This window comes from Herpailurus yagouaroundi, unplaced genomic scaffold (genome assembly GCF_014898765.1).
Source record: "Herpailurus yagouaroundi ecotype Mexico unplaced genomic scaffold, PumYag 217, whole genome shotgun sequence".
NCBI classification, from domain to species: Eukaryota; Metazoa; Chordata; class Mammalia; order Carnivora; family Felidae; genus Herpailurus; species Herpailurus yagouaroundi.
The window spans coordinates 4,282,908-4,305,370 of NW_024412448.1; the positions used below are offsets into that span (position 1 = coordinate 4,282,908).

General features: G+C 55.6%; 2 protein-coding genes across 7 annotated transcripts in view; one reads left to right on the plus strand and one right to left on the minus strand.

Annotated features, from left to right (window-relative positions):
- Nucleotides 1-414: 414 nt before the first annotated feature.
- EIF4A3 (eukaryotic translation initiation factor 4A3) lies at nt 415-11,847 on the minus strand. Its single transcript, XM_040456607.1, has 12 exons — nt 11,622-11,847; nt 9,706-9,778; nt 9,058-9,124; nt 8,587-8,649; nt 7,869-8,001; nt 7,313-7,393; nt 5,070-5,211; nt 4,461-4,599; nt 3,589-3,704; nt 1,024-1,131; nt 803-930; nt 415-635 (listed from the first exon to the last, which is right to left on the minus strand). Exons 1-12 carry the CDS (start codon nt 11,788-11,790, stop codon nt 619-621), a joined length of 1,236 nt encoding a protein of 411 aa, XP_040312541.1. The 5' UTR covers nt 11,791-11,847; the 3' UTR covers nt 415-618.
- A 545-nt stretch (nt 11,848-12,392) lies between these two features.
- Nucleotides 12,393-22,463, plus strand: part of CARD14 (caspase recruitment domain family member 14) — a 41,385-nt gene continuing 31,314 nt past the window's right edge. For 3 of the 6 annotated variants that reach the window (XM_040456601.1, XM_040456602.1, XM_040456603.1), the window contains exons 1-3: nt 14,799-15,778; nt 21,541-21,761; nt 21,893-22,029. The gene's annotated coding sequence lies outside the window, so the exon portion shown is untranslated. Of the gene's footprint in view, nt 12,839-13,382; nt 13,430-14,798; nt 15,779-21,540; nt 21,762-21,892; nt 22,030-22,463 lie in introns of those variants that run through there. The other 3 variants (XM_040456598.1, XM_040456599.1, XM_040456600.1) reach the window with 3 other exon arrangements.

Below are 22,463 nucleotides of genomic sequence, written 5' to 3' on the forward strand. Positions count from 1 at the left end.
CAGGACGGGAGCTCGTCGGGAAGTTCCTTCCACACGCCACACGACGGTGATGCCCGGGGTCGGAGTCGCCGGGCGAACTTTAGGAACGTCTCAAGCTCCCCACAACCGTGGACGTTCGACTGCTACCATCTCGACCCGCCTGGGGAGGTCTGCACAGGCGGGCTGTATCACCGCTTCCGTTCACCGACAGAGACAGAAAGCAGAGTGAAGCGACCCGACCTGTCGCCCAAGATCGCACAGCACGTTACTAGAAGAGCCGGTGGCACCTGAAGAGATCTAAACCTGGGGGACACCTGACTGGCTCAGTCGGTGGAGCGTGCAACTTTTGATTTCGGGATGGTGACAAGCCCCAGGCTGGGTATGCAGATTGCTTCAAAAAGAAGTATTAAAAAAAAAAAAAACAAATTAAGAGTCTATGGGAAAAGTTTTAAACGTTTAATGAAAAAAACTCCAAGCATTATTTACACGTAGGTAAGAAAAGAACACCGAGGGCTCGCCTGTCCCGGGGGCTGTCGCCAAGCTCACACGAACCCCATCACCCGGAAACCGCCCCCGCACACTTCCCGACAGCGGCACGAGGTGGGCGACGGTCGCCAGCTCGTCAGCGCGGCGGGTTCCTCAGATCAGGTCAGCCACTGAGGGACGGAAAGGCACGTGTGAAGGAAGGATGCAAACGGGGTGCAAACGTGTAAACTGAGCTACAGGCTCACAACGTATTCTAGACACGAACAAGACGGGAGGGGGAGGGCGAAGGGGACGGCGAGGGCGGGTGCCACACATCCCGGCGGGCAGGCCGGCTCACCGTTCATGGGCATCTCGTCAATCTGGGTGGAGTAGTACTGCTCGATGTCTCTCAGGATACGGATGTCGTCGTTCTTCACAAAGTTGATGGCCACCCCCTTCCGGCCGTAGCGGCCCGAGCGCCCGATTCTTCGAGGGCAGAGCAAAACCCCTTCAGTACACACAGCAGGAAAGGGGAGGGGACACCCGCCAACGGGAGGCCCACGGGAAGCCCACCCCTACCTGTGTATGTACAACTCTCTGTTGTTGGGCAGGTCGTAGTTAATGATGAGGGACACCTGAGGGACGTCCAAGCCCCTGGCCCAGACGTCCGTGGAGATGAGCACACGGCTGCAACGAGAGAAGGTGCTTGAGGCAACCACCCCAGTCACGAAAGCCTAAGACTGGCGACGGGCGGAAAACACGTCAGGTCACCCTCACACCGGCCCCCCTGCGGGCGTGCGGCGCCAGGGGCGGCACCGGAAAGACCTGTCCACGAAGGGCCTCGCGTCTGTGGTTGTGCTCGGTTCACGCGCACCGTCTGATAAAGAGAGTTCTGGTAGCTTCTGCTGCACTACGTTTAACTGTCTGAACCCAGTCCCGTATCAACAACTGGGAAAGATGTCCTACTTCCGCCTCGAGGGGAGTCAGGGCTGGTGGCCTCTGGACCTTGGCGCAGGCTTTACAGCGTGTTCAAATTTGAAATGCAACTCACAGTGCTCTGTCCTGCAGCCAGGGCAGGATCGGACACGCACGGGCCGCCACGTCCAATACCGAGGCCACCAGCCCGCCTACCCATCGAGCACGTGCAGCGTGGCTGGCCCGGAATGAGATGCTCTTTAGAGTGTAAAATACACACAGGATTTTCAATGCTCGGTACAAAAAAAAGCAAAAAAACACCTTAATTAGTATTTTTAACGCTACATATTGCGAATGTTGAAATGACATGCCCCGTTGAGTCAAATATCGTGTTAAAAATCAACCTCGCCTGTTTCTTTTTGTCTGTTCTAACACGGGTACTAGGAAATCTCAGATGTGGCCCGAACTATACATTTCTACTGGACGTCGCTGGTCTAGAAGCATTCAAGTTAGGGGACAGCAACGCAGGAGAACGGAGTTCAAAACAAGACGGGAGGTGTCACTGCCCCATAATCACCTACAACCGCAGCCCCAGAGGGAGAGAGAACAGGAGCCCAGCCGCACGGCGGGGCGGGAAGCCGGACGGCAGCCCAGCAGGAAGAAAGACCGGAGCCGCACGGACACGTCAGAGCAGGAGCCGCTGAGACAGCGAGACCAGCGGGGGTGGGGGGTAGGGAGCAACGAAGCCGCAGGCGACTTCCCGGAATCCTATCTCAGCGAGTTTCTCCCTCGAGGTAAACGCTTCGAGACGCACTGAAACGGACACTCTGCCATTGGGTCACTGGCAGCCCCAAACCAAATAGGTAAAGACTTTCTGCAAGGAGAAGGACATCCATCCCGGACAGAAGTCCAAAGACAAAAAGTAAAATGGTAGTATGTGTCCGAACGTATGTACGTTTTGTCACATAAAGCAAAGGCGTCCTGTGGAGTTTGTGAGATTAGAAAACATGCGACCACCACCACCGCTTTCTAGAAATGCAGGGGTCACTGAAGCCTCTGGTCTCTGCGGGAGCAGGGACGAAGGCCCACGTGCCGATCACAACAGACGTGCAGGATGGAGGCACAGAGCGCTACACTCCCTCAGGAGAAAAGGCAGTGGGGAAAAGGAATGAGGATATGAAACCCAAAACCAGGGCACCTGGGGGCTCGGCCGGCCTAAGCGTCCGACTCTTGATTTCCGCTCAGGTCATGGTCTCACGGAAGCCCCACATCAGGCTAAGCACTGAGCACGAAGCCTGCTTAAGATTCTCTCTCTCTCTCTCTCTGCCCCTTCCCTGCATGTGCCCATGCTCTCTCTCAAATGAATTTTAAAAAAAGGTATCAGAAAAAGAGCATGAGAGGTAAACGCACTGATGAGACGATTAACTCAAACATAGTTTCGTCGGCACAAAACAACACGGGACGAACTGCATCCCAAGACAGCGATCAGCATTCTAACGACGGAGAAAACCAACCAGAAGCCACCGCGAGCCGTGTGCACAGCGCACACCTGCAGCTTCGGGCGGCACACGGAGTGGGGGCGGGGCGCGCGAGGGGACCCGGTGGGGACACCCACCCCACAAGGCGGCCGGACCGGCCTCACGGCAGGACTGCCGACAGGCAGCATTACTACGGACGGAGGGACGCTTCTGTGATGAAGGCTAACCCTGCAGAAACCCAACAACTCTGAACTGGTCGGCACGACGGCCTCAGGACCCATCGAGGGCAGGTCAAGGACACACGGAACTCAGAGCTGCACCCACAGCTCCCTCGCTGCTGCGGAGACAGTAAAGAGAAACAGAGGGGAGGGTGCGGAGGGTCCGAAACGCAACCGGCAACCAAGCCTCCGGGGCACGGCGACCACGGGGCGCTCGGCCTGTGCACACGCGCACGGGGCATCTAGAAGTGAGCGCGTGCCGGGCCGGCAAGCAAACCTGGGTACACGCTAGAAGGAACGACGCCACATGCTCTCCGACCACAGCGGTACTCGGCTAAGACCCCAACACAAAAGCACCACCGGAAAACCTCCTTACTCGGCAGTGAAGACCCCTACCCGCCCCCACCCCCACCCCCGAGGTGATGGCAGCTCCCCCCAGCCTAGCGCCCCGCAGGGCTGCCCACGCCCACGCCCACACCCAGGCCCAGGAGGCAGAAGGGCACGGTCTGGGGCCGGAAGTGGCGCCGACCCACCTGGCGCCGGACCGGAACTCCTTCATGATGGACTCGCGCTCCTTCTGCGGCATGTCGCCGTGCATGGACGACACCGTGAAGTTGGCCTCTCGCATCTTCTCCGTCAGCCAGTCGACCTGCAGGTCAAAGCAGCAGCCGCCACCGTAAGTTCAGAAACCAGACCAGGGCGCGTGCCGCGGACCTCAGCTCAGTCGTCCGCGGAACCAACGTGAACGCTCAGCGCCGGGGCCCTTAACACGCAGATCAATCACGGGGCGCCTGGGGTTTGGCTCAGCGGGCTGAGCATCTGACTTCGGCTCAGGTCGCGATCTCACACGTTCGTCTGGGTTCGAGCCCCGCATCGGGCTCTGCGCTGACAGCTCAGAGCCTGCTTGGGACCCTCTGTACCCCCTCCCTGACCCTCCCTACTGGCTCTCTCTCAAAATAAACCTTTGGGGAAAAAAAAAAACAAACCTCAGAGGAATCTTTACTAGACATGTGGAAACGTTTGCCCAGCACATATTGGGGCAAAACTTCTCTTACTGGTTCTATGTATGTTTCTCAAAGGAAAAAAAAGGCCGTCTCTCACTATTCTCATTTGAAACTTAAATTCAAATCTTCTCTGCAAGGTGGCCGACTCCTGGCTGTCTGGTCCACCTGCATGACAGCGTCACTTGGGAGCCTAAGAAAACCCAGGCCCGGGGCCCCGCCTAAAGCCAATGACATCCGTGTGTCCAGTCCTGGGACCAGTGTGAACACGTCCGTACAGCTTCCCTGGCCACGCCCGCCCGTCCCCTTCTGAGCCACCACGGGCAAGGTCTGGGCTGCGTCCCAAAGAGAACCAAGTTCAGTTTTTGCCACGAGAACACTGAAGAGCTAAGGTGGCTACGTACCTTCCGTTTGGTGTTACAGAAGATGACCGCCTGAGTGATGGTCAGCGTGTCGTACAGGTCACACAAGGTGTCGAATTTCCACTCTTCCCTCTCCACCGCGACAAAAAACTGCTTGATGCCTTCTAGGGTCAGTTCATCGCTGAAGGACAAAGGCACGTCCCGGGAACTCATTCCCCCACCAAGATTTCAGGGCGCACACAAGCCACGCACCGTTCCCGGCGGCGGCCCCTACCCTCCCGGGGGCCAGCACCTCTGCTGCACGGGCCCGACCAGCCTGCGCCTTCAACAACTTGCACACCTCGTATTGCACATTTTGCTCCCACGGCAATGATGGACAAATACCGTCAGCTAGCTCGTAAATTCGGAATCGCGGAGCCAAAGGAGAAGGCCCGTCGTTAAAGTTAGCTTTTTTTTTTTTTTCACATCCAACATGGGGCTCGAACTCACAACCCCAAGATCAAGAGTCCCACGCTCCACTAACTGAGCCAGCCGGGTGCCCCAGAGCTGGCTTTTCAAAAAAGAATACAAGAAACACTTTACACGTTTTCAGACCCAAACACCAGCTACGTGGCCTGTGGCTGCGGCACCCAAGGCGCGGGGCGTGCTTACCGCTTCACCAAGATGCGGATGGGGTCCGTCATGAACTTGTTGGTCATCTCCAGGATTTCGTGAGGCAGCGTGGCACTGATGAGCACCACCTGTGTGGCCGGGGGCAGGTACCTGTACACGTCGTATATCTGCTCCTTGAAACCTGGGACAAAGGAGGAGACGCGGAGAATTCTGAAGGCCACGCACTTGGACACGGAGGTCGTGGATGTGAGGCATAAGGTTTCACAAAGAATGTCTTCCGCGGAGCTGGGAAATCCACATGCCCCTCTCTGCCGTCTCTGGGGGTCACGGCCCCACCCCGACAGGCCCGGATGCCGGCCGTGAGGAGCAACAGAAGCCCCGGCCCTGGGTCGCCCACGACCTCAGACGCCTGCTGGCGGTCACCGCTCCTGTCGGGCTGCTGTGAGGATGTGCGTCCGACGTGGCCAGATCTGCCACGTTTTAAGAGAAACCAGAGATCTGGATTCGGACAGAACAATCTCCCGCATACATGGGATCCTTAGGGGTGTATGTCATCCGTCAACCACACCTCGACTGGTGGGACCTGGCCCACGGGCCACCACACCGCGACCTCCGCTGCCCCGGGCAGGACGGGGTCAGCAGGCGAGCCCGTGAGAATGCCTGCATGGCGGGTCCCGGTCTCCAAAGGCCCCTTAACAGACCGCAAAGTCGTGACCCCACAAATGACAGAGCCCAAGACCTGCGTTTCTAGCAAACCCCCAGATGACGCAGACGCCGTCCGTCTGGAGACCTCGCTGTGCGAGGAGCCGCCCGCAGGCGACGCTTCCTCAAACGCTAAGGAAGCCGCCCGAGTGCGCAGCGGTGACCGTGCCGTCCCCTAGAAGAGCAGGGCCTCCGGACAGAGGGGTGTGGGGACAGCTCCTCGCGCAGGAGCCCCGCAGGCCCGGACACCGGGAAGACCGGCGGGAACCGCACCTCAGCCGCTGCGTCTGTCACCCGGTGACCCCCCGGTGTGGGGGCAGGGACTGAGGGGAGGGTGTGTGCAGGCAGCGGAGGCGTGGACACACGGAGAGGCGCTCTAACGGGCGCTGGACCCAAAGCATCTGTCAGGTCGCATTTCCCTGTCACCTGCCCACCGAGGGGGGCGTCACATATCTGTCCTCAGACGCTTTGATTAGAAACACGTGAAAATCCTAAAAAGTACACGTGAAGTCTAAAAATTTACCTTAAAACGTAACTGGGAAAAAGATCAGCCTACGAACCTGGGTGGCTCAGTTGGTTGAGCGTCTGACTCTTGGTTTCTGCTCAGGTCCTGATCTCACGATTTGTGGGATTGAGCCTCGCATCGGGCTCTCTGCGGTCAGCACAGAGCCTGCTTCAGATCCTCTGTCCCCATCCCCCCCCCCCAACTTGCTTGCTGGCACGAGCTCTCTCAAACGATATTTTTTTAATGTTTATTTCTGACACAGAGAGAGACAGAGCATGAGTGGGGGAGGGGCAGACAGAGAGGGAGACACAGAATCTGAAGCAGGCTCCAGGCTCCGAGCCGTCAGCCCAGAGCCCGACGTGGGGCTCGAACTCACGGACCACGAGATCCTGACCTGAGCGGAAGTCGGACGCTCAACCGACCGAGCCACCCAGGCGCCCCTCAAAAAATAAATATTAAAATTCTTTTAAAAAGGGGGGCAGCTGGGTGGCTTTGTCGGTTGGGGTCCGACTCGGTTTCAGCTCAGGTCATGATCTCACCATTCGTGGGCTCGAGCGGGACTGTGTACTGATGACACAGAGCCTGCTTGCGATTCTGTCTCCCTCTCTCCCTCTCTCTCTGCCCCTCCCCTGCTCGCTCTCTATCCCTCTCCCAAGACAATTACGTAAACGTTGAAAAATATCTAATGAGATAAATTTAAATCGAAATAAGAAAGTAAAAGCCTAGACAATCAATAGGACAGCTAGCTGAAGAGATTACAGAACCTCTAGACAACACAACACGCTGTTACCAGAAACCCAGACTCCCTGTCACAGCCGCCAGGGCCCCACAGGGCACAGCAGGCATCTCTACGCGCGCCTCCCCACCTGCGCCAGCCCCGGATGCGCGGGGAGCGGTGGCACAGCGGTCCCTTCCCCACTGCGGGAAGGACAGGGTGCAAGTTCTATGTTCGTAGTCGCGCCCAGCCGAGCGCTTCTGCTCACGCAGAGCTGACGCTCGTGTCAGCTGCAGGGTTCCACCTCGTGCTGTGAAAACGTAGTTAAACGTTGGGAGGAAATTATGCTGTTACTCATACCTTTATTCAACATTTCGTCAGCCTCATCCAAAACCAACATCTTGATAGCGCGCGTCCTCAAACTTCTGCGCCGAATCATGTCTATGGAACCACAGTTAAAAATAATTAGACCTCAAGGGCCACCTGGGTGGCTCAGTCGGTTGAGCGTCCGGCTTCGGCTCAGGTCAAGATCTCATGGTTCATGGATTCTAGTCCCGCATCGGACTCTGTGCTGACGGCTCAGAGCCCGGAGCCTGCTTCGGATTCTGTGTCTCCCTCTCTCTCGGCCCCTTCCCCGCTCACACTCTGTCTCTCTCTCTCTCTCTCTCAAAAATAAACAAACATTAAAAGAAAGAAAAGAAAAGAGATAATTAGACCTCAGGCTCCAAGGAAAGGGCCAGCCGTTCTGGCTGCTCTTCACATGTTCACGGCATTTCAGAGCCCTCTGTCCACCTCCTACATGTCACCCATGTGCAAAACCGTGACGCGGCATGGCAACGGGAAACAGTCCCAGGCGGTTCAAACGCCACTTGCGAACCCTGTCGCGTGCGTGACTTTTACAGACAGAAGCGCTTACCGAAGACACGCCCGGGGGTGCCGGCGACGACGTGCTGCCCGTAGTCCAGCTTCCTGATGTCCTCCCCCACATTGGTGCCCCCGATGCAGGCATGGCACTGGACGTTCATGTAGTCGCCCAGCGCGAGCAGGCCCTGAATTCAAACGAAGCTCACGTTCGTGCAAAGTCAGAGACCTCACGGTTTTCCCAAAACGAAGGTAATTTCTACTCCAACGTAAGATGACCACCGAGAGTTATTTATCGTATTATTTACACCATAAAACTACAAAAAGACCCACTCTCCCCCTTCTACTCTTTTCTGTGCCAAAATGAAGTCGTTTGGCTGGCTTATTAGTACAAAAGCAGTACATTTCAATTACAAAATGCCCCGGAAACACATAAAACTCATAATCCTAGCCACCCAGAGACAGTATTAACTTCTTAATGTGTATCGAGCGTTTATAGCGTTTTAAGTATAAAAGTTACAAGCGCTTAACTAAAACGAATCTTTTTCTGAGAAAAATTACAATTCTAAAACCGCAAAAAGCTAGTGGAAACACACCAGCAACGTTAAAAATGATTTAAAACATATCAGAAATTCATGTCACAAACGTTAGGGATCAGGAAATAAAATCAGAGGAAACCAAAAAACAGGACTAGATTCAACCAACCAGTCAGCCCTGACCACTGAATGAGAAAGCAATACTTGCAAATACGGCACCGCCTCCCTGGGTCTCACCTTCTGGATCTGCACAGCTAACTCCCTCGTTGGAGCCAAGATCAAAGCCTGGGTTTCACGAACCTGGTAAAATAACGTGTCAGAAAACAGAGAGTCCTCAGTATTTTCAAGGTAGACTAGTTCAGCGCAGACCTCTTGGCAATGTTATCTCACGTCAACCGCACATTAGACCACACGTCTAACAGAGGTAAACAAACCCGAATGGGAGTTCAAGCGTGAACCCAGCCATCACGGGGTTTACCAGGCAGGACTGCGGCTTGCAGACAAGAATGTCCGCTAATATATCTCTCAGTTTAAATGACAAGGAACTGATGACAGAGTATTAGCTCTCATGTGAGTACACACCTAAGAACCTCTTAAGAAATTAGTTGAGTCTGAGTCGGTACGACCAAATAGACATTTTTCAAAGCTGCCCTTTTTGAACTGCAGTTAGAGGAAAAAAGGAAGGATTTCCTAGGAGTTGCAAATTACCTGAATATCCAAACACTGGAGGACGGAAATGCTGAACGTGGCGGTTTTGCCTGTGCCAGACTGAGACCTGTTCAAGAAAACACAGACCGAGGGTGTAGAACGGGCTCCCTGCTCCCACTCACGGCACCCCCACCATGGCATTACCCCCAGGGGCAGGTGCAGGAGCACCTGGGCAGCTTCTGAGCAGGAGCCCCACCTCCCGGAGCAGACCAGTGCCTCAACCGAAGGGCGGGGGCTCTGCGGGGTCACCAAGGGAGATCAAGTGGTACACGTGGCAGAAAAGGAGAGATTCCCCTTTATATAAACGTAATTCTTTTCTGTAATTTTGGACTAAAACCAGCCTCCAAAAATAATTCACCTTGTAACCAAGTCTTTAAGAATAAGGCAAATGGGGGATAAAGCCATCAAGAGAGTATTATAAACCATTCCACACGCCAACTGATAGGTAAGGCTGGCTAAAAATATGACGGCTTTCTAGACAGGACAGGAAAGGAAAAGAAAAAACAGGAAAAGAAAAAAGGACAGGAAAAGAAAAAAACAAGACACCCTGTGGATTAAAGTCAAGGAAAGGGTGAAAAATGGTCCTCCCAAAGCACTCTCTGCACTGGGCTGACTGGAGCCTAACCCCGTTTGGGGCCAGTGACGTACTGAGCGATGACGTCTCTGCCTTTAATTATCTGCTTGATGGCTCGCTGCTGGATGGCTGACGGTTTTTCAAAACCTGCAGAAAGAAACAAAGTTAGTTCTAACCACACACTGGAAGCTCCTCGGTATCCTTGTTTAAGCCCTCACCCCCACCCCTCCTAACCCCAAGTCCAACATACGGAAGCTCTCAACAAACAGCTGGTGAATGAACCGGGCTGAACCATGTTTTTATACTAACGTGGATCTCATTTGTACAAAATCCTTATTTAAAAACACCGTTGCAGAATACAGAGACCTCAGTTAGATTACCAAGACCCCCCAAAAAGTTAACGGTGGCACTCCCGGACCCTGGGCGGGGGCTCACCTTTGACTCCCAATTCTTTCTGTGCTATTTACAGTCACTTGCAGAGCTATTCTTTGCGTTACTGTTTGAACTACAAGGAAGGGAAATAAGTCCAGTGGCTCTGCAGCCACCCCTCATCCCTCTCCGTACGGTCTGCATGCTGCCCAAGTGTCTACACTGCATTTACTCTACTGCTTGGGTCTTTCTGCGGGGTCCACACTGTGCCCCTTCCACTCACGGTGCAGCTATACAAACTAGGACACCATCCCCTCTACGTGACTGTTACCGGGGAACGAGGCTACTCTGAAGGCGTAAAAGTATTTTCCAAGTAAACAAAAGTTTATGTACAAAAAAAAATTTTTTTTAATTTGGGGCAGTCTTTTAAAATACAGTACAACTCCCATTTAACATAAAAACTATAATAGATGACTTAAAACCCTCATCGTGACCAAGCACGTGGCTGGGAAACTAAAAACGGTGTTTGGGGCAGGGATGTCCCGGCTGTCCGGAGGCAGGCAGGACTGTCAGCCTCGCAGCAGGCGGGGATGCGCTGGCACTTGTCACCTCCCATCCCCTCAGCACCCTCTTTGCTGCCTAAACTGCCAAAACATCAAGGACTGCTGGGTGAATGACAGCCCAGTCCCAGGCGTTAAACACAGATGCCGATCACTCCCATCTGCACTGCCTCCCCACCCCAACTCTTCCCAGGCTCTCAACTCGGGCAACTGCCTCCCAACATCTCCAACTGAATGGCTTACAAGCCCCTGAGATTCACCTCGCCCAGGACAGAACTCCCGACTCTGCCTCCCTCCAGGGCTCGCCACCTAAGCAAACAGCACCACCACCCACCTCTGCTGCTCACATCCAACCCATCGCCACCGCAACACCATCACCTCTCCCCTGCCTCCTCTCCAGCCTCACCTCTCACCTCCCCTTAAATCCAGACTCCCAAAATAATCTCTGTACCTGCAAATCTGACCCCTGCTTAAAACCCTCCAAAGGCTTCCCGCTGCACTTAGAAATAAAAAACTCTTCATCACCTCACACAGCACGCTGTAAGATCTGGCCCTGTCTGCCCCTCCAGAGTCGCCCCTGGGCTCCCACCACAGGAGGCTTCTTTCTGTGCCTGGAACGCACGGACTCAGTACCGCACGGTCCTGGCACCAGCCCTTCCCTCTGCCCGGTCCTCTCACGACGGGCTCCTTAATCCAGACCTCAGTTCAAATAGTAGCCCCACTACTCCCCCTGCTCCCCGCGTCACAGCCATCACCACTGCCTGAAGCAGCCTCGGGTCTAGGCACGAGCCTGCCGGATTCACTGCCAAACCCTTAGCGCCCAGAGCAGCGCGGGTCCCTAGCACCTACTAGGTACAAGCCCGTTATCCGACGCATGAACGGCTCCCAAGTGCCCGGGAAGACTTCTCAGCCTTCGCTGGACCCGGCACCGTGCTGTGCACCGAGGACGACGCGCCGAAGCCTCCGACACCGACACGGCGGGGCCGCGGCATGCTGGGCCCCGGGACTCCCTCCCGGCCGCGCCCCCGCCCTCGCCGCCCGGCCACCCCGCGGCCCCCGACCGTAGGCGTAGATGCCGCGCAGCAGGTCTTCCCGCAGGCCCATGGTGTCGAACGTGGGCGTCACGTCCACTTCCTCGCTGGTCTCGAATTCCACTTTGGTCATGTCCTCCTCTTTGAGCAGCCGCTTCCGCGCCGAGCCCGAGGTCGCCATCGTGGCCGTGGCCGCCATGATCCCGAGTCGGCTGAGAGCGGGGCGCGCGCCGCAGCGGAAAGCGGAAGCAGGGCCGCGCGCCGCCGGCGCCAGGAACTGACGCCACCGCGCGCGTGCGTACGAGCGTGCGTCGGAGCCGCGTCTCGGGAGGGGCGGTGGAGCTCCTCTTCCCCTGAAGAGGGAAAGGGAGGGGGTCTCTGGGAGAGAGGCGGTGCTGCTGCCTCTGCTGCTGCTGCTCTCGCGCGTTTGAGCGGCCGCGGGAACTCGCGAGGGGCGGGGCCCCGCCCACCCCTTATAAATAGGGCCGAAGCGTCGGGCAGCGGGGGCTGGTTGGAATGTGGGGCTGGTGTTACTCGTTCCGTTACCGCCGGGACGGGGGACCCCTGCGCGCGGGTGGGTGGGCATGGGGAGCCCGCCAGCGGCAGCCGCCGAGCCAGGGCCCCCGGCCGCACCCTGGTTCCGCTAAGGTCCCGGCCGGAGCGGAGGGCGCCCGCTCGCCGCGGGAAACGGCGCTGCCGCTCAGTGTCCCTGGCCCCCGATGCAAAGAGTTTACTTTTGGAAAGCCTGGCTGCCGGCTCCGATTAGGTAGCCGGGTTTTAAGCCTCTAAGGAAGAGTCCCTGCCGCCGGTCGAGTGTGTGAGGGCACGACCCCCAGGCTGCGCTGCACCTGCAGCTCCAGGGCCCCGCGTGCGCCACCGCGCCTGCCCCGCAGGAAGGGAACCCCGGAGGGCTCGGCTTTTGTCGCCCTGTACCCGAGAGCCATCCCTGCGTGTGGCCCTTAAACTTGCCTAAGTGCCTCCAGGGCCAGGCTCGCTCACTCGCTCGCCCCTGGACCGGCGTCACCTCCCGACCTGGCTTCGTTCTGTGTGCTTTTAATTTTGTGAGGCTTACACTCCCTTTCTCTTTGTTGGCTTGGCTCGCATCACTGGGCATGTGTTTAACCCACCACCTCTTTCCAAGGGTGCTGGAACGCTCTCCTGTTGTGAAGGTTAATTTAGTTGTTAAGTGGATAAACATTTCTTCCACGAAACCAGACACACGTAAAGCGCAATGTGTTGCTGTATAGGTAAGTGACGCCCGCCTTCTGAAACACCCACACTAAGGGCAGGATATGTCTAAACTCTAGGAGGTAGTTGATCCGATAAGCATGCCTCGTAAGAATGCCGGTGTTAGTCAAATGTCGAGTATTTCTAAAGCTGACTCGCTTTCTTAGACTTGGAAATCCTTATGTATCGTACAACACAGCACAGTTTGCAAAACTGTCCGGCCTCGGAGAGGATGCTGGATAATCCACTGCGGAGAAGACATAGCAGCTTTATTTTCTTTCAAAGACACTATAAGAAAAGGATGTAAAATATCTCATTAATAACTTTTATGTTGACTGTGTGTTGAAATGGCAATATTTTAGATATACTCAGTTACACAAACTGTTTCAATTAATTTCACTTATTTTTAATCTCAATTTTGATTTTTGAGGGTTATTTTCGAGAGACAGAACACAAGCAGAGAAGGAGAAGAGAGAGAGGGAGACACAGAATCCAAAGCAGGCTCCAGGCTCCGAGCTGTCGGCACAGAGCCCGACACAGGGCTCGAACCCACAAACCGTGAGATCATGACCTGAGCAGAAGTCAGACGCTTTACCGACTGAGCCACCCAGGTGCCCCTCTTTTCTTTTTTTTAAATGTTTATTTTTTATTTTTATTTTTGAGAGAGAGAGCACAAGTGGGGGAGGGGCAGAGAGAGAGGGAGACCCAGAATCCGAAGCAGGCTCCAGGTTCCGAGCTGTCAGCCCAGAGCCCGACGCGGGGCTCGAACTCACGGACCGCGAGATCATGACCCGAGCAGAAGTCAGACACTTAACCCAGTGAGCCACCCAGGCGTCCCGGCTACTAGAATGTTTTAATCACACTGTGTATGATATTCCTATTGGACAGTGCTGCTCTAGGTATCTAGCACGTAAAATAACCTTGCCAGAAGTGGGGGAGAGAGTAAGTAGAAGACTCTACAAATTCTGACATCAATGGGGAAAGGAAGAAATTCTTGCATTCCTACTAAGTGCCAAGGGGAGAATTGACTCGTGGCGCTTGCTCGGAGACTCTTCATCCTCATTCACAATCCACCCCGGCTTGTCTTTCGCCTTCACACTTTTATGGCATTTTATGCCATTGTTCCAGCAAGGCCCTCTGGCTGTGTTTGAATACACATCTTAAAAGCCTCTTCCTTTTGTTTGGGGCCAATAACTTTTTGACTTTTTAGGCCAGAGTCCACGAGAGGTGGGGTTGGGGGGGTGGGGGGGGAGATCAGTGCAGTCTCTCATAAGCAGCGCTCTCCAGGGAGCAAAGGGGAACCAGGCAGACGTGGTCTTTGTCCCTGAGGCTTGCGTAATCAGATGGGATGACACCCGCCCCCCCAAAATACAGTGAGGTGTAGGACACAGCGGGGGTGCACCTGAACATAACAGGCAGGTCCCCCTTGGTGGCCAAGAGGCCTCTGGGAGAATAAGGAGGGTAAATCCACTCCGGGGAGCTCGGAGTTCAGTAGATGGCAGCAGAGCCATGTTTTTGTCACGCAGGACAGGCGGCTCTTGGTAAGTGCGGCCGGAAAAGCGTCACTTCGGGAGATGTTTTCCTGCTCCGATACTGTGCTACTTTCACGAAGCCCATGCAACGTGCCCCAAAGGGTCAGCAGGATCTGAAACGCATTTTGCTTCATCACCAATAGCAAACGTAACTGGTTGGTTGGATACTGAGAACACGCCTTAGTCACTTGCTCTGTCTGTTGGCCTCCTGTTTCCACGTCGCTATGTCGCGTTGGGCGTAAGCATCTGCTTACAAAGCAAGAATTGACAACCCCGGGGGGCGCCTGGGTGCCTCAGTCGGTTGAGCGTCCGACTTGGGCTCAGGTCGTGATCTCAAGGTTCATGAGTTCGAGCTCCGCGTCGGGCCCGCTGCTGTCCGCGTGGAGCCTGCTTCGGATCCTCTGTCCCCCTCTCTGCCCCGCCCCTGCTCACACACCCTCTCAAGAATAAATAAACATAAAAAAACACGAATGGACAGCCCAGCTTGGCCCTCAGTAAATATACACGTTTCCACTGCTCGAACATGCAGATTAACATTTCCATTCTTAATAGACATCTCAATTACAATTCCAGCTACAAGCTGCAGAGTAGAAATGGCTCCACTCTGAGTCCCCTAAAGAGTGGATTTCGATGGCTTCTCACCTCCGGGCCCTTTATCCCAGGACTTCCTGTCCCCACAGGGGACCCACCCATTCTGTTTGGGCACAGTACCCCCTCTTTCTCCTGTGCCTCACTTCCCACACCCTTTATATTTGGGGGAGGGAGGCTGCCCTACCTGATTAGACTAACGCAGGGAGGGCAGGGCCCCGTGTCTGTGTTTTTCCCCATCCTGCCCAAGCACATAGTAGGTGTGCCTGGGTGTGTAGAGCAGGAGGGCAGGAGGACCGCGGGACGGATCCGGCTGTTCGGGAGCAAACTGAGCTCATCCTGGAGCAATGGGGAACACAGGGACAGGTCGGTGGGCTACACCACAGGAGCCCACCCGCTTCTTTCTTGGTACCTGTGTTAGACCCACGGTGGAGACCGTCAAAGTGGCTTGTCTTGTCCAGGGGCAGACGGAGGTTTAGGTTAGCACTGCTGGGCTGGGCTGGGCTGGGCTGGGCTGGGCTCCCATGAATCATCACCATAAGAGCTGATGCCCTGAATCCGAGGGGCTGTCCCCAAAGATGGACTTCCTGCCCTCCCCACTGTTCCTCTCTAGGAGTGGCCCTCTCTTACCGTGCTCCCGAACCCACTGGCTGGAGCCTCGACTACACCCTGCCAGCGTCCGGCATTTGGGCGGCGAAGGTACAGGTGCATAGGAGCATCTCTGTGGAGCAGGCGCTGGTCCGGGAGCTGGATTGGGTGGCGCACAGGACAGACAGCACTGCCGGACAGAGCTCGTGTTCCATAGGAGGGCAAGCCCGACACAACATGCAGACCAATAAGGTAACTGCAGGCTTTATCATTGCTGTGATGCAAAAAAAAAAAAAGCAGAGTGGAAGAGAGGGGGTCGCTGATTTTCTGGGTGACTGGAGGAAGGTGTCGTGTAAGTTGTTAAGGGAGGTGGCCGTGGAAACACCCCAGGGAGGAGTGTTCCAGGAAGAAGGGATGACGAGTGTGAACACTCCCAGACAGGCAGGGGATCAGTACAAGAGGGGGGCAGGAAGCCAAGGTATTGGTGGCATCATGAGCGTGGGCAAGTGTGGGGGTGCGATAAGAGGCAAGCAGGGCCAGATCATAAAAGGTCTTACAGGCTGTGAGTGGAGTTTAAATGCGTTCCAGGGGCGCCTGGGGGGCTCAGTCAGTTAAGTGTCTGACCCTTGATTTCAGCTCAGGTCACGATGTCACCATTGGGAGCGTCAAGCCCTGTGTCAGGCTCCACAGCGACAACATGGAGCCTGCTTGTGATTCTCTCTCTCCCTCTACTGCGTGTGTGCTCTTTCTCTAAACGAAACAAAACAACAAGACAAAAACACTAAATGCCACTGAATAGTTCACTTTAAAATGGTTAATTTTAGGGACGCCTGGGTGGCTCAGTTGGTGGAGCAGCCGTCTCTTGATTTCGGCTCAGGTCACGATGTCACAGTCCGTGAGTTCGAGCCCCGAGTCAGGCTCTGTGCTGACACTGATTCTGTGTCTCCCTCCCTCTCTGCCCCTCCCCTGCTCGTGCTCTGTCTCTCTCTCTCTCTCTCAAAAATAAATAAAACATTTTTTCAATAGACCTGGTTTGGCTGAGTTAGATTTGAGATGCCCAGACATCCGAGTGGGATTGACAGGCAGATGATTGCACGTAGAATGGGAAACGCAACAGAGAATGACCGGTTTTATCTGCTCCTGTGGAAATAGCTGCTTCCTGCCCTCCTCGGCCCACTCTCCGAACTGGTGCTGGCCAGAGGTGGGTGTGGGGTCCACGCTGCCGGCTCTGTCCCTGAGGGGGGCTGTGGGGTCCACACTGCTGGCTGCACACCAGAGGCCAGCCTCAGAACCACACCCAGCCCCGCCCTGGGACACTCAATCCGCCTCCAGCTCAGCAGTTGAGAAGCTGCCTCCAAGTTCTGGAATCCTGCCCAGCATTAGTCGGAAGAGCGGAGGAGCATAGCCCCATTTAGGTACGTCATCTCCTGTTTGGAACCTGCCCCTGAGGGCCGTGGGCTGGTACCTGGACTCCTGTTCTCTGGCTTCTGTTTTGGGTCTGCCTTTCTCCATATGGGACCTTCACGTACCCAGCACCTAGCACCCGCACCCCCACCCGCTGCCAACGTCATGATTGCAAAGCAAGCCCAGAAACCTCCCCACTCACACTCCCTATGTTTTACGGATAAAAGTATCCCCCAGAGGTGCTCTGTGGCCCCGCGCAGTTCACAGTGACTGTTGATCACTCCGTGATCCTTTATCGAGCACATCTCTGGGATGTGGTCACTAGGTGGCGCTGTCCCCATGCCTACCGGGTCCCCCACCCCAACCCACTCCTTGGGTGTCCCTCCAGAAGACACTCTTTCAACCAAACCAGAAAAACAGTTAACAGAAATACTGCTTTCTTGACCTTGGAAGTGTGGGGAAATTGTCAGTCGGGGTCCACCCGACGTTGCTGTGGTGACTAAGAAATGGTTTTTGGCCTCCTTCTGAGCTCATGGCCCTTTGGGAACCGGGGGCTTCCTCAACTCTGTTCTGACAGGTCTTTTGAAATTTCTGCTTTTTAAAAAATATGTTTTTATTTATTTTTGAGAGAGAGAGAGAGAGAGACATAGAACAAGAGGGGGGCGGGGCACAGAGAGAGGGAGACACAGAATCCGAAGCAGGCTCCAGGCTCCGAGCTGTCAGCACAGAGCCTGACACAGGGCTTGAACTTGTGAATTGTGAGATCATGACCCCAGCTGAAGTCAGACGCCCAACTGCCTGAGCCCCCCAGGCGTCCCTTGGTATTTCTGTTCTTTACCAAAAGAACTTACAGATAAGCAGAGGCTTATTGAGGATTCAGCCACCTTCCCTGGCCTCCTCTTCCACTTAGAATGCTGGCATTTCTTTGAGCTTTTTATAACTACCTAGAACTTTCCGTGCACCAGGCATGGTGAGAAGCGCTCTCCCGCCGTGATGCGGGTGCCACTATTAACCCCACTGGGCAGGGAAGAAAGCCAGGGCTCAGGAGTTAAGTAACCTGCCTAAGAGTCCCGGCTGAGAGTTTGTGTCCAAATGTGACCTCAGGTCTGCGCTCTGGCCCGTCTTCCCAGGCGGCCACAGCCTCCTCCTTCTCCTCGCCTCATTCTGTTGCTGTTCTGCCATGAACTAGCTGTGTGACTTTGGGAACTGACCCTTGTCTGTTGGGATGATGATCTTTAAGGTCCTTCCTGCTCAGCCCATGGAGTCATGATGGAGCGTCACTGTTCTGGGTGTGGGGACACAGCAGAGAACAGGAGAAACAAGGATTCTTGCCCTCTGGAGGCTACAGGCTCGTGGTGGGGAGGCAGGCACGAGACCAACAAGGAACAGGAATGTTTCACGTATTCAGAAGCAGTGCGTCCAACAGAGAAAAATGAGGCAGGGAAAAGAGGAGGGAGGGATAACCAGAGTGGGGAGTCCGTGATTTTAAATAGAGTGGCCCGGAAAGACCTCTCTGGGAAGATGGCCCTGGAGTGCAGTCCTAAAGGAAGTGAAGGAAAGAGCATTTCAAGCAGACATAACCGCATGTGCAAAGGTCCTGGGGCTGGAGTGTGCCTGGCGCTTTCAAAGGCTTTTGCGTAGGCCCCTGTGTGTGGAGCAGGTAAATGGATATGATATCAGCAAGTACAAGATACGCAGGGCACTGTGGGTCATGGTGAGGATGTGAGGACAGAAGGAAATGACCTTGCCCTGGCACATCCCCAAATGAACAGCCGTCTTAAGAATTGGCCAGAAGCCGGGGTGGGGGGTGTTGTCGGGGCAGCAGACGGAGGAGAGGTCGTTGTAGAGCTCGGGGCATGTTGGTTCAAGCGGTGAGAAGTGAACCAAGACCTTTGTCTAACCCTAAATAGTAGTTATCAAATGCTGATTTTAGGGGGGTGCATTGGGATGCCTAAGACATTCCCCACAACTGACCATGAGAACCAGAGAAAAATCCAGGACTTATCCTGAGGGATTGACGATGCGCTGGGCTGACTGCTCACAGAGAGAAGATTCCCAGCACCCCAAGACCCCAAGATTCTGCATCACCCTCTCAGTCACTGCCTTCTGTGGATTCCGGGGTTCTTACAAAAGCAAGCATCCTCCCTGCCGTGAGATCTGCAGAGACCCAGGGCAAGGCGCAGGCTCTGTGGGCAGGGCCGGGACAGACGGAAGGACCTGTCAGACCTGCTCGTCGGCCGTTCAGCCCGTCGTGGGTCAGCCTGCCTTTGCTTCTCCCGGACAAGGAAGGCGAGGGCATGGAGTCTGTGCCCGAGAGAGCAGGTCAGCATACAGGGAGGTGGAAGGTCGGGATGGGGTCTGGAGCGGTCGGGGGGGGGGGGGGGCTCCTGCCTCTTTAGGAGTGGAGGTGCCTGCCTGTGGACGAGAGGAGGGAACAGCTTGTCCCATCTGGCTTGGTTACATTACTTGAACATTCTCTGGTGGCTCAGTGCCGCATTGGCATCATGGGCCGCGATGGATGAAAGAAGCGCTCTGATGTGTAATCTCTACATTGTTGCCCCAGGTGAAGGGAGGGGAAGGAAGGTTTCTACACCCAGCTGCCTGCTGCTGGTGGGAAGGACACAGCCACACATGGAAACGGGGGCACTGGAGTGGGCTCTTAGCTGAGGGGTGCAAGAAAGCACCTCTTCCTTCGCTGGGTGACCACTGGCCTCGCTCACCATGCGTGCAGGTCACCGGATGGTCTGAGCTCTCGCTGACTCACGTTCTCCTGTTCTGGAGTCCTGTGCGTGCATCTGTGCGTGTGAGCGAGTGTGAACACGTCTGCGCGCGCATTTTGCAGAGTTGAAAAGGTCTAGAGGGATCTCCAGGGTAACTTTTCCTCACCGTTGGGACTAAGGCCTATTTAAACTGGAACCGAGGGGCGCCTGGGGGGCTCAGTGGGTTGAGCGTCCAACTCTCGGTTCCGCCTCGGGTCATGATCTCGCGGCTCAGTCCACACTCAGCCCGGAGCCTGCTTGGGATTCTCTCTCCCCCCCTCTCTCTCTCTGCCTCTATCCTGCTCTCTCTCCCTCTCAAAGTAAATAAGTGAACTTAAAAAAATAGAATACATCAGAAGCGAGTTGCAAAGACACTCCTACGTGTTTTCTTGCCACTCGGGGTTTCATCGTCGGCTGCTTCGCCGCACAAAGGATGGGCTGCGATGGCTGCCACCCAGCTACACCCCCTTACCCGGCCTCGGTGTCCCCAGGGTCCCCAGGGTCCCAGGAGAGGGCGGCGGTTGGTTGGGGTGTGGAGAGTCCTGGGGAGACCTCTGTCTTCATCTGCCCTGATGCTCTGTGTTCCCTCCGATGGGGCAGGGTCTGTGGATAGTCGAGTCCTAGCAGACCCTGTGTGGGAGTCCTGCGAAGTCTGGGGCCAGGCCCGAAACCGAATGGACCCGGTGCTCACCGTGCGGCCGGGAGTGCAGCCTGGGGTCCAGGTTCCTGCCTCCAATCGGTGCAGGGTGCGTGCACCCCCAGGAAGGTCCGCCCACCTCTGTGGAGCTTCTTCTTCTAGTGGAAGTCAGGGGGAGTTTGGGGTGCCTTTGCCTCTGCAGACTCCGCCCGAGTTTTCTTCTTTCCAGATGAGCAGTTAGCGGGGAGAGAGTCCTTGAGACCCTTCCCTGGTCCTGTCCCGGGGTCCCGTGCCCCTCTGCCCTGCGCCACACCACTCCATCAGTCTCAGGGCTCGGCGGCCAAAGCTCCCCTCAGTTTGCGGCTGCTTTATATAAATATATAAAATTCTGGCTCCCTTTGCGAGGAGCTGGGGCAGAGGGGTCCCCTGGGCCTGCTTCAGGCAGCACCTTTACCACTCGCACGGATTTTGTATGTTGAATCTGACCCAGACTCTGAGCTGGACGTGTGGGAGTCAGCTGCGCTCATGAGGTGTCATCGATGTTACGGAACAGGCGCTCCTGGGGGCGCAGGGCAGCTGAGGGGGACTCGGATGCTGGGCCGAGCAAGCATCGGGACAGAAAGGAGGGGGCGTCAGGGAACATCCCAGGGCAGAGGACGAAGCTCGGCTGAGGGCGTGTGCAGGCCTGGCATGGCCCAGAAGACGGAAGGAGGAACGGGAGGCTGGTGTCCCATATGTCGAGGGTGGCAGGCATTGGCCTCAGGGAGGCGGGGGCAGGCCGATCCCCTGGGTTCCTCCTCACCACCCACCCTCCCCTGCATCCGGGCAGGGCGTGGGGTCGGAAGGAAGCAGGGTGTGGTTGCTGACAGCTCTGTGGTCTTTTTATTTGAAAAAAAAAAAAAAAAAGACGTTATTAAAATAATTCATATACTGGACAACTCAGCCATTTAAGGGGTGCAGTTTATGGCTTTTAGTGTATTCATCGACACGAGCCACCAACACCACAGTCCCAGAGGGGCCCAGGCACTGTGGGTACCCACGGCACCTGGCAAGCGCCCTCGACATTCTAGGGCTCGCGACCCGGCTTCCTTCGAGGACCCTGCTTCCCGGCCCCGGGGAAGTGTCTGTAGTCACTGAGAAAGCACGGAAGTCAGAGAGCTGTCAAATTATTTCCTGGATCAGAATTTGCCTTTTGTGTTCCTCCCTTGCCTTAGACTTTGGTGCCTGAACTTTGAGTTTTGGAGCAAGTCACGTGGCTCAAGAGCAGGCAGGCCAAGTTGGCGCTGGCCTGGGGGGCTACCGCGCCCAGCCCCGTCCCGCCCCGCAGCCCGAAGAGAAGGGAGCCGGCGGCCGGCACCGCACCTGGCCACGGAGGGGACAGCGGATCCCAGCGCGCCGTGAGGACTGCCCGTGGGAAGGAGCTGGAGGGTCCTTGGTGAGCTCGTTTGTCCTCCTAGGGATTGTGGGGGGCCGTTCACGGACGCGGGTCCTCCACCCACTATTCCCCGTTTTCCTTAGTTTACAAGGGTTGATTGGCTCTGCTTTTCCAGCATTTTTACTGCACAGACCTCTTCAAGAGGCATTCGAGCCCCGCCGGCCCAGCTGGCCGCTCCAAGGAAAAGGGCCAAATCGCAGGAATTCAGGGGTCTGAGAGGACGTCACCACAGCGCTGAGTGCAACGGAGGACAGATGGAAATGACCTAGTGGGTCATTTATCGACAGGGGTGTCAATAACTCAGCTGTGGTTTGTTCACATAAGTGAATCCGGCACCAGTGGAAAAAAAAAAGGGGGGGCGTGTATGTGTAAGCTGCGTGTATCCAACTTGCCAAGCCTCGGGAACACGCAGCACCGGGCCCAGCCTGACCTTGTGTACGTAAAGTGAGAGTCAACAGTAAAGATGCTCTTTATCTACACGTACTCTGTGCACAAAGAATGGTGCAAACGCAGGCGTATGTTTGTAGGCACATCCACGTGCAAGACAGCTACCTCGGGGCCAGAAGGAGGGCAGGCTGCAGCCAGCGGGACCGAGCTGTCTGTCTCCAACAATGCGTTTCCTTAATGAGTGCAGTCTGCATGATGGGTACATGCATATACTGTGTATTTGCAGGACTTTTTTTTTTTTTTTAATTTTTTTTT

What these genes read in the sequence shown, in the direction of transcription:
- EIF4A3 (XM_040456607.1), bottom strand. Translation starts at nt 11,790, where the DNA reads ATGGCGGCCACGGCCACGATGGCGACCTCGGGCTCGGCGCGGAAGCGG. An exon ending in TCCAGTGTTTGGATATTCAG is followed by an intron (nt 8,650 to 9,057) that starts GTAATTTGCAAC and finishes TTATTTTACCAG; the next exon opens with GTTCGTGAAACCCAGGCTTT. An exon ending in ATCCGCATCTTGGTGAAGCG is followed by an intron (nt 4,600 to 5,069) that starts GTAAGCACGCCC and finishes TTTGTCCTTCAG; the next exon opens with CGATGAACTGACCCTAGAAG.